This window comes from Rhincodon typus, chromosome 35 (assembly GCF_021869965.1).
Source record: "Rhincodon typus isolate 14 chromosome 35, sRhiTyp1.1, whole genome shotgun sequence".
In the NCBI taxonomy this organism is placed as follows: domain Eukaryota; kingdom Metazoa; phylum Chordata; class Chondrichthyes; order Orectolobiformes; family Rhincodontidae; genus Rhincodon; species Rhincodon typus.
In genome coordinates, this window is record NC_063366.1 from 4920580 (window position 1) to 4932248 (window position 11669).

General features: G+C 43.1%; 1 protein-coding gene across 1 annotated transcript; it reads right to left on the reverse strand.

Moving 5' to 3' along the window:
• Positions 1 to 1375: 1375 nt before the first annotated feature.
• Positions 1376 to 7189, reverse strand: LOC109917302 (zinc finger protein 271-like). Its single transcript, XM_020517102.2, has 2 exons — positions 7150 to 7189; positions 1376 to 5904 (listed from the first exon to the last, which is right to left on the reverse strand). Exon 2 carries the CDS (start codon positions 5426 to 5428, stop codon positions 4226 to 4228), a length of 1203 nt encoding a protein of 400 aa, XP_020372691.1. The 5' UTR covers positions 5429 to 5904; positions 7150 to 7189; the 3' UTR covers positions 1376 to 4225.
• Between the last annotated feature and the right edge of the window lie 4480 nt (positions 7190 to 11669).

Below are 11669 nucleotides of genomic sequence, written 5' to 3' on the forward strand. Positions count from 1 at the left end.
AAGAAGGGAAAAGTAAGTGTTCCAGGCACCCCAAGTGACCTACTTGGGCTACAGAGTTGACGAGACTGGGTTACACCCATTGGAAGATAAAGTGAGGGAGATTAAAGGTACCTGGCTCCCATGTCAGTACCAGAGCTTAGGTCATTTCTTGGGCTCATAAATTATTAATGAAAGTTCATACATAACATGATCCACACTGGCTCCTTTGCATCAACTCCTTTAACAAAAGGGGTCAGTGTTGGAAATGGTCGCATAGACAAGTCCTAGCTTTCAGTGAAGGAAAGAAACAGTTATTGTCCTCGAAGGTATTGACACACTGTGATCCCAAGAAAGATCTGGTATTGAATGCAATGCCTCTTGTACGGCATTGGGATGGTATTAGCTAATAGGTGGCCCAATGGAGAGAAATGCATTTTAGCTTTCACATCCAGGAATCTGGCTAATGCAGAGCTTAAATATACCTAGATAAGAAAAGATGGATTGGAGGTCATAGTTGGGGTCAGGAAGTTTCTCTATGGATGAAAATTTGTGTTAATCACGACAACAAACCCCTGCTAGGTCTGCTTTAAGAGGACAAGGCAGTGCTGCCCATAGCTTCGGGCTGCATTCAGCAGTGGGTTCTAATACTGAGTGTTTCTAATAAGTTAGGAATGACAGATGGAGTTTAATTTAGATAAATGTGAGGTGCTGCATTTCAGAAAGGTAAATCAGGGCAGGACTTATACACTTAATGGGAAGGTGCTGGGGAGTGTTGCTGAACAAAGAGACCTTGGAGTTCTTTGAAAGTGGAGTCGCAGGTAGACAGAATAGTGAAGAAGGCATTTGATATGCTTGCCTTTATTGGTCAGTGCATTGAGTACAGGAGTTGGGAGGTCATGTTGTGGCTATACAGGACATGGTTAGTCCGTAATTGTAATACTGCATGCAATTCTGGTCTCCCTCCAAAGGAAGGATGTTGTGAAACTTGAAAGGATTCAGAAAAGATTTACAAGGATGCTGCCAGGGTTGGAGGGTTTGAGCTATACAGAGAGGCTGAATAGACTGGGGCTATTTTCCCTGAAATGTCAGAGCCTGAGGGGTGACCTTATAGAGGTTTATAAAATCATAACGGGCATGGATAGGGTAAATAGACAAGGTCTTTTCCCTGGGGTGGGGGAGCCCAATTCTAGAGGGCATAGGTTTAAGGTGAGAGGGGAAAGATTTAAAAGGGATCTTTTTCACGCAGAGGGTGATGTGTGTATGGAATGAGCTGCCAGAGAAAATGGTGGAAGCTGGTACAATTACAACATTCGAAAGGTATCTGAATGGGAATTTGAATAGGAGGGTTTAGAGGGATATGGGCCAAATGCTGGCAAATGGGACTCGATTAATTTCGGTTATCAAGTCCGATGAACGAGTTGGACCGAAGGATCTGTTTCTGTGCTGTACATCTTGATGACTGTCTGGGAGTAGTGAACACATTAAGCCACCTCTCATTAGCAGATACACCACCGGTGGTGCCCCCAATGGAAGTGTACATAATGATAAATTTTCTGGACACGCTCCCAGACACAGCTAACAATAACAGATCTTGGACACTGAAAGATCCAGTCCTTTCTAAACTGAAACAACTGGTATTAATGGGGCAAACCAAAGGGCCGTCACAACTAGAACTGAAACCTTTTGGACCCAGAGAGACCAGCTCGGCATATTGTAATGGGGAGCAGGAGTGATTATCCCAATTGAAGGTTGCTGTCAAATACTGGAACTTCACCAGCGCCATCCAGGGGTCTCCAAAATGCAGATGTTGGCAAAGAGTTATATCTGATGGCCAGGCCTGAATGCAGACATAGGCGCATTTGTGCCCAGGGTGCCAAGAAGGAACACAAATTATTGCCAGCAGCTCCCCCACATTCATGGGAATGGCCAAATAAATCTTGGACTCTGTTGCATATTAACTATGTAGGTCCCTTCATGGGTTCTTAGTCATGTAGACACCCACTCAAAGAGGTTCAACATGCACAGGGTCCATTCATCAAACACTGGGATGACAGTAGAAAAACAGTGCACATCTTTTGCAATAAAGAGAGTCGCGAAGTCTTGGTCGCAGATAATGAGCCATCATTTACCAGCAGGGAGTTTGGTTGTTTCTTAAGTCAAATGGGCTTCGGCAAAAAAGGTCAGCTTTACACCATCCATCATCCAATAGCCTGGCAGAAAGAGCAGACCAAACTATGGAGGCTGGATTGAAGAAACAGCCTATAGCCTCACTAGATACTAAGCTGTCACGGTTCTTGCTTGATTATAGGACCACTCCACATGCAACTGCAGGGATTGTACCGCTAGAGTTGCTAATGGGTGGAAGAACCTGCTGCAGGTTAAGTCCGACCTTCCCGGACCTGGGGGGTGGTGGTGGTGGTGGTGGTGGTTGTGGGGGTGGGGGGCGATGAAACAATATCAGGAACTCCAATGCCGGACAAGACTCCACCCAGCAAGAGAGACAGTTTGATACAGGAGGCGAAGTTTGGTGTAAAAATTATGGAAATGGCCCCACATGGGTAAGAGGCATGGTCGACACAAGATCAGTACCAGTGACATATAAAGTTTGGGTAGGTGTGACAATCCTCAATAAGCATGTGGACCATATGAAACAGTGTGGGAGCAAAATGTGCCCTGCCCCTCAGAACATTTGGAAATGCTGTCAGAACTTGTGGATTCACCCTCTCCATCAAACATTGTTCAGTCCCCTGAATCATGCATGGATATTCCAGAAGTAGCTGCCTCGATGCCTTTTCCACTGGAAGGAGAGTGAAATTTTACGCAAGAGACAAGGTTCTGTGTGTTACATAGAGATATCAAGAACTGCAGATGCTGGAGTCTGCAGCGTGGAGCTGGAGGAACACAGGTCAGGCAGCATCAGAGGAGCAGGAAAGTTGATGTTTTGCGTTTACACCTGCCTGACCTTCTGTGTTCCTCAAGCTCCACACTGTATTGACTCCTGTGTATTACATGCTGCCCGTGTCGAACTCTGAGTCAGAGGAACCTGACCTGAAGCTAAAACACCTCAGCAGGCTCTCCAAGGAAAAGGAGTAGTCTATGAATGTCAGGCACTGGTACCTGACTCTCTATGAGGCAGTGTTATCATCAAGGACTGTTCACGTAAAAATAGAGGGTGACTTGGTGACAGGATACCGGCCTTTATGGAGTTATTTCCAAACAAAATTAGTTTTTACAGCCTTTCAGGGCTTGCTAAATATCTTTAAATTAATTTAGCTGTAACTCTCAAAACAAAACATTTCCCTGGACTCATGACAACAAGGAATGTACATACCAGGTCTCCAGCTAAGTGAGTCTACATGTTGTTTTAAAGCTCTCTCTATTTATCTGAACACACGTATGAACATAACAATTCAGAGCAAGAGTAGATTGCTTGTTTCATCAAGCCTGCTACACCATTCAATAAAAGCAGGGCTGTTCTAACTGTGGCCTCAACTCTACTTTTTTGCCTCTACCCAGGAGACTATTGTCTGAGAAGGACGTCAAAGGCTCTTTTTCTGACTAAAAAATATTCAACAATGCTGCCTGAGAAAGTGAACTCCAAACACTCAGCACCCTGTATCTGTAACTCATTCTACCCTCTCCCACAGGAGAAACATCCTTTCAGCATCCACTTGGTCAGGTGCCCTGAAAATCTTGTGTGTTTGAAGAAGTTTTCCTCCTATTCTTCAAAATCCAATGGATATTGGCTAACCTGCCTAATGTTTCCTTGCACAATAACCCAATCATCCCAGGAATCATGTCAAATGAAAGTTTCCTGAACTGCTTCTAGTGCAGTTGTGTCCTTTTTTTGAAAGAAGACCACCAACATTGTTGCCACCTCACAATGCCATGCATTATTGTGGCAAAGTATTCTTTGCTTTTCCATTCACCTTGCAATGATATTTGATCTTTTTAAACCAATGAACTAAAACGCACATTTCTAAAACTAAAATTTACCCAAAACACTAAGTATTCACAATGCCAGTAAAATACTTGTTTGCAAAGTTGTTTAACGTTTTGCTATTACACAACTGCTTCCTCCCATATGACATTCACAATTGAAGACTTCCTCCTCTGCATGGATCCCCTGATGGAATATGAGGTCTGACAAACTCAAGGAGGATTTCTGCACATCTTGCAGGGAAAGGGTTCTCCTCTCTGGATGTGCACAGAAGGATGATGTGTCAGAGAATGATTTCTTGCACACCTAGTATGATGAGAGATTCTCGCTTTTGTGAATGTATTTGTGCACACAGAGGTTTCCTAGCTGTGAGAATGATCTGTCACAGACCTCACATGTGAATGGTTTCTCCCCTGTGTGGACATGCCAGTGTTTGAGCAGGGCTGATGATTCTGCAAACCCCTTGCCACACACCTCACACTTGAACGGCATCACCCCGGTGTGAACGCATTGGTGTGTGCGGAGGTTTGATGATCTCAAGAATGATTTGTTACACACTTCACACGTGAAAGGTTTCTCCCCAGTGTGAGTGCGTCGGTGTCTGTGGAGATGCGACGAATCTGAGAATGATTTGTCACACACCTCACACTTGAATGGCTTCTCCCCAGTGTGAATGCGCTGGTGCTTTATCAGTGATGATGACTGGGTGAAGGCTCGGTCGCACACCTCACACTTAAAGGGTTTTTCACCTGTGTGAGTCATCTGGTGTCTCAAGAGATGATACATTTGAGAAAAAGCCATCTCACAAAGTTCACATTTGAAGGGTTTCTCCCCTGTGTGAATCCTCTGGTGTATGAGGAGGGTTGAAGATGTTGCAAAACCTTTATCACAAGCCTCACACTTGAAGGGTTTCTCCCCTGTGTGGGTTGTCTGATGTAGCAGGAGACTCCTTAACTGTGTGAACACTTTGTCACACACCTCGCACTTGACTGCTTCCTCCCCTGTGTGAATGCGTTGGTGTGCACGGAGATTTGTTAACCATGAGAAGGATTTGCCACACACCTCACACTTGTGTGGTTTCTCCCCAGTGTGAATTTGTTGGTGGGCACGGTAACTTGATGACTGCCTGAATGATCTGTCACACACCTCACATGTGAATGGTTTTTCTCCTGTGTGAATACGTTGGTGTTCACGGAGGGTCGATGGCTGTGAGAATGACTTGCTGCACACGTCGCATGTGAAAGGTTTCTCCCCTGTGTGAATGCGCAGGTGCACACGCAGCGTCCATGACTGTGAAAATGATTTGTTACACACCTTACAGGAAAATACATTTGCTCCATCATAAATACATTTGTGTACACGGAGGTTCGATGAGCTCGAGAATGATTTGTCGCACACCTCACATGTGAATGGTTTCTCTCCCGTGTGAACGCGTCGATGTTGCACAAGTGCTGAGGATTTTGTGAAGACTCGGTCACACACCTCACACTTGAATGGCTTCTGTTCCATGAGGCAGCTCTTCCATTAAAGTTGATAATGATAAAAATGCACATTGGGAGAACTTATAATCCTGTGGAGTGCTCCTTACAAATCTCACATTCAAACAGTCTCTCACACATAGGGATATGTCAGTGGTTCATGAGGCTTGATGAATGATTGAAGCTCTCATCACACTTGGAGCCACTCACACTTCTTCCCAGCCTCACTCTGACCGATCACCCACAGCCGAACCTTCAGAAAGGTTGGTTCTGATGGAAGGCTTCACACCACTGACCAGTTTCAGATCTGATGATATGTCAAAGCTCCCCTGACTCGACTGAGTTCCAGCTGATGATTTCACTGACCAACCTTCTCTGTGCTCAACAATGCTGTGAAGGGACTGGATGTTTTCCCACTGTTGTGCAGTTGTTTGTTGAGAGATGGTCAGTATTGATCTGCAGTGTCTATCCTCTCTGTATTCTCTGGTGTAGTACGGTGCAATCCTTCTGTAAAACAGGAAAAGGAAACATGATTTCCTCCAACTGCCTCTCCTCCTTTGCTGAAGGGGCTAACTCCTCAGTTAGAGACTGTTCCACAGTGAGTGCCAGTCTGCTATTCCCCTGGTTGTGGGAATCAGACTTGACTGTCACAAACCCTCTGTTTGTGCACTGATACTAGATAGTGACCAGGAGCAGACAATGTGGCTACTTTCTTTCTTTAGCACAGCACCCCCATCTTCCAGGTGCTTTGAGGGCAACAGAAAAGACAGTCGGGAAGAGTGTAAAACAGGCTGTCTAACACTATGAACTCTAGCTGTGTTAACGAAGACCAGTTTTACCCTTAGAGAATGTGTTTAATTTTGGAAATTTTGAACTATCTCCCCTTCGTTTCTGAAATTGTTTGAAGAAAGTGCACTGGGCAGGAAATGCTAGAAGCTGAGGAACATACTGTTTTTGTGTAGCTGTTTGAAGGGTTCAGGTTTATTCTGGTAAATTAGATACATTGTTCTTACTCAGATTGCACATCCTAAATTCAGCTCTCAGCCACAGCTTTGGGCAAAAACTATCGAATCCAAGCCGAGGCTTTAGGTAATGGCTGTGGCAGTAAGCATTCTAAGAATTTCAATAAATGTGCCCTTCTTCCAAAAATGAGAATTGATTCTGGATCAATTAATAATATAAAATCTGAGATTGCCATGCTTTTGTTCACTGAAGGTTTGAAGGAAAAAGGACAGGAGAATGGAGTTCAATTACAGATACACCCTGATCTCAATGAATGATGGGACATACTCAAGATACTAAATGATCGACTCCTATTTCTATGTAAAATCTCCCAGGGAGGCAATATCCCCTCAACACTGCTGCGCAACAAGACCACATTCTCTCAGAGAAACAGTGTAAATTACAGTCCACTGGATAATAACTAACACACAGACCTCAACAACAGGAAATCAGTAAGAATCTTCAGACACTCTGCACCTCCCAGATAATTACACCTCACTTTCTCATATTCAAAACACAGCCTGGAAATCAGAAGGGAAATGCTTCCAATAAACACACTCAATATCCAACACACAGCTCCAGTCAAACAGTTCAGCACAAAGCACTGAGTAAACAGCTCTCTCAGCTGGATCTTCTCACACAGCATAAGAGACATTCCACCCCTGACTGCCCACAGGATAGTCAGACTGCCTGTAGATTGGTGTGGATATTATGGGATACAATTTGTATAAAAGCTGCTCCTTCACTCACCATCTCCTCACTTGGTTTTCAGTCCCTATAGGAAGTGAACCAGCTCTGGAAGAGGAAGAGGAGAGAATGGGCAGAGTGGGTGGGCTCTCTGATTGACGTCTCTCACAGTCAATCCAAATATTTCTGAAGCAACATGAGTTTCCCGAAGCTTGGGAAACTGACCGGTGAAATGGGGATGACTTAGAGCAGCAAATCAGGTGGAGATTTAAATTTGTCCCATCTGAATAAAACCTCACTTATTGCAGCTGCTGTCTCAGTTCCCCTGGTAAATGCTTGACAGAGATTTCTAGTGCGGGAATAGCATTCTTCATCTACCGTCATGCACTTTTCGGTTTTTCATACTGCTCCCTTGAGACAGATGAAACTTTTTATCTGGTGCTCATAAGGACAATTCAGATGAATATAACTTCAAGTGGAGAACAATATTTACACTGCATCAGAGGAGTGTGCTGATTGGTAGCAGTATTGCCATCAAGTGTACTCTGATCAATGATTAGTGACAGTTAACTTCCAGGCTTTGATAAGATCTTACACCAGACAAGTTGAACCTGATAGGTCATGGCATTTTCCGACAAATTAAACCAATGAATAGCTGTCACCTATTTTGTTGCATTGAAATGAGAACGGTGCGTGTTCATGTTCTTTCAGTATGGAAAGAACAGGACCCTGTGTACAAACATATGTAGCCTTCCGTTCGTATATGCGTTCTATGCTACGCGCCTGACTGACAGTCTAAATTTCTCACACATTTCTATCCTTTTTTGCTATGCTAGTCCACATAAAATATACCAGAGAGAGACAGGCTCTTGTTAAGACAGATGTTTTGAAATTCATCAACAATATTAAGTAGTTACCGAGCTACAATATCACAGATGTACACACACATTCTGGGTTCTGTGCTTACAAACGGTACTGTACATCACACTTGTGTGACTACACCTCCTCCACTGCACAGTTAGAGAGACAGAGTGACAGAAGGTGTAGCAGTATGAAATAACTCCACAGAGGCCAGGGGCCAGTAACCCATCACCAAGTCACCTTTTATTTACAAATAAACATTTCTTGACTCAGTATCTGACACTCATCCTTTTTATATGTCAGCCAGGGTTCCCTGATTGGGGCTGTTAATCAGCTCCAATCAGGGAACTTATATTCAATGAGATCCAGCTGGCTGACCTTGTTACAATCATATCAGCAGGTACCTTTATACCAGAACGTTACATGTTGTGATGTCATGTGACTGCCTGAAGATTACAGTGCGTGTGTGATATGGAATCTCTGCCAGAATAGAATACTCCTTTTCCTTTTAAAGAATGGGGTCTCTTTTCCAAATAACACATATAAGAATGCCTGTAGATATGTAACATGATCAGGTCTGCTCCTTGTGCAGTTGCAATAACTTGGTAATATAGCTTTTGTCTGTGGTGTGTCATATGCCATCGCAGATACGTGGTTGATGTGTGGCATGATATGTTCAGTATCCAAGTTGTCATTCTGTATGATGTGTGGAGACCATAAGACATGAGATGATATACAGTTTGGATATGTTACATTTTTCTTCGCTAGGCTAGGCAATTGCTTATTGTAACATGATATGACTAAGCTGGACACAATAAGCAAGTGTTATTCCATGCGTTTATATGGAAATCCTGGCTTGTACGCTCTGTCCTGGTTTATGTTGGGATAACTGAACATGCTTGTTGTTAATGGTCTTGTACCACTTCTCTCTTTTTTTAATGCACATTATGCCATTTGGTTGGGTGGTGAAACTGTGAGAGATAAGAACTATGTCTCTCCTAAACATGAGAGCTGCCAGCGAAAGTAAACCTTTACCTAAAAGAGAAGCAGGTAGACATAATATTGCTATCTGAACATCTGAACAAGTCACTTTACATTTCATGATTATTGATTTTACAGCACAAACAGAGCATTCAGTCAGACTTTTTGATTGTAGGTGGAGAGGCAATTATACCCCATTTCCTGCATATTTTGAAAGATGCAGATCATTGTCAGACACAATTCTTTAATTTGTCATACAAAAGGGAATTTGGTGAAATGGCAGTCACCAGAATGTAATCATGTTCTTGAACAAGGAAAGAATCAATCACCTTATTGCACCAAGTCTCAAAAGGAATGTCATATGAAAGGAGAGGTTCTCTCAATTATTGAGGTTGATGGAGTTTACATGTTTCGCAGAAATTGACTCATTGACTAATGTCTTTATGAATGCCAGAACAATATGTGGCTATTCACATGCTAATCTCAGTTTTTGCTCCATCCAAATGGCTTATTTGTATATGGTCTCGCAAATCTTTTTTTTTGTTCATAGGATGAGTGTTTCTGGCTTGGCCAGCATTTATCCCCATCCGTAGTTGCTCTGGAGATGCTTTCTTGAACTTTTGAGGTCCTTGAGATGTAGGGACATCCTCAATGCTATTAAGGAGGGACCTGGTGACACTGAAGGAATGGTGATACATTTCCAAGTCAGGATTGTGAATGGCTCAGAGGGGAACTTTCATGTGGTGATTTTTCCATGTATCTGCTGCCTTTGTCTCTCTAGGTGGTGGAGGTCATGGGTTAGGAAGGTGCTGTCCAAGGAGCCTTGGTGAGTTACTGCTGTGCACCTTGCAGATAGAACACACGGCTGCCATGATGCATTTTTTGCAGATGAGAATGAATGTTCAAGGTGGTGAATGTAGTGCCAATCAAGCAGTATTTGTTCTGGATGGTGTTCCATGGAGCTCCTTGTGTGTTATTAGAGCTGCATCCATCGAGGGAAATGAAGGGTATTCCATCACACTCCTGACTTGTGTACTGTAGATGATGGACAGGTATTGGGGAGACAGGAGATGAGTTACTTGCTACAAAATTCCTATCCTCTGACCTGCTGTTAAAACTACCGTCTTAATATGGAGAATCCAGTTCAGTTTTTGGTCAATAGTAAGTGCCAGAATAGTGATGGTAGCGATGATCATGCCATCGAAGGTCAAGGCTTTGATTCTCTTTTATTGAAGATGGTCATTACATGGCACTAATGTGCCACAAAAGTCACATGCACAAGCTTGGATGTTGTCCATGGACACAGATTGCTTCAATGTCTGAGGAATCATGAAAATTGCTGACAACCTGCTTGAGGAATTATAAATTGTTTGCCTTTGAAGATGACATTCCATGAGAGTGCTTGTTTGTCTCTGAATGACCAGAGGAGATCTGTTAGATTGTGTTTAGGCCACCTGCTGATGATTATCATCTTGGGCCGTTACAGTCGGTCATTATCTGATGTAACTTGCTGAATCAGCTCTGCTTGGCTGTTTCCAAAATGTATGAGATCAATGTTGTGGTCTGGAATCTTTGGTGTTACAGCTGATGGCTTGGTTACCTTGTGGCTGTGATCATATGTAAATCTGTGCATAGTGGCAGACCAATGATAGGTAGTCCATTTTGTTTCAACACATGAAAATGTTTCAGGTGCATTCTGAGGAGCTGTACTGAAATTTAAGATGGATAATGCCAATGCATAGAATGTGAGGATGGTTGTAAGCAGTTAGATTGTGTAGACTACACCATGTTTTGCCAATTTCATGATACATCACATGTAAGATATGTAAAGAGATAATATTTAATATGGTGCCAATGTCAATCTTGGCATATAGTTTATGTTGTCCATTCCTGTTTTGGTAGATCACTTGGATGGAGAGAATGGCTTACATTTTCTGATGACAGCCATGTCATGTGTTGAATTTACCACAAACAATCTGACTGGGGTCTGTAAGCTGTAACATTGTGAATAGCTCTTGGACTTCAATGGATGCTTGCCTGCCAAACTGTGGAAGCCTCTTTTGCATCAGTTCTTGGTTGACTCTTTTGCATATGCTGCTGATAGATGAAAGTTTGCAGAAAGCATGAGATGTTGGACACTGTCTTGTTTAAGGCACATCTAACAACATGCTTGGATGTTCTACCATTCCTGTTGACAGCAACAATAGTTGTTCCAGAGTCAAGTACTTGCAGATGCTCCTGGCCTGGCCCCAATTGGTTTGAGTTTGTAGACTTCTTCTGGCACAGCATCAATAATACATTCTGTGGATTTGTCCAGAAGTGCTTTTCTGAAGGATTTGATGGGTGTTGCGGTCATGACCAGTCCGTAAATCTTTCAGCTAAGTTAGCTTCAGTGAAATCACTTTCCATACCATTGTGACAACACCTGTCTATGAATTAAGTGATCGTTTTACCTGGCTGTGAGCAGTGCAACACAAACACAGGCTATTGTTTAATCTCTCAGGCTTTCTCTTCCCACCACATGTCCTTTATCTTTTGAATTGGTGTTTGGGGATTAGCTTTGAGCTCTTGACATGCTGCGTCCTTGAGTTGTGACCTTGTGGGTTGTTCTGCCCGGCAATGAGCACTGATTGTTTTGTTCCAGGAGGTCACATATTTGAGTGTTATGTTCACTGAGCATTCTGGGCGATAGCGATGTGTGAATCCAATTATCTGGATACAGTTCAGTACAGCTGACTTTA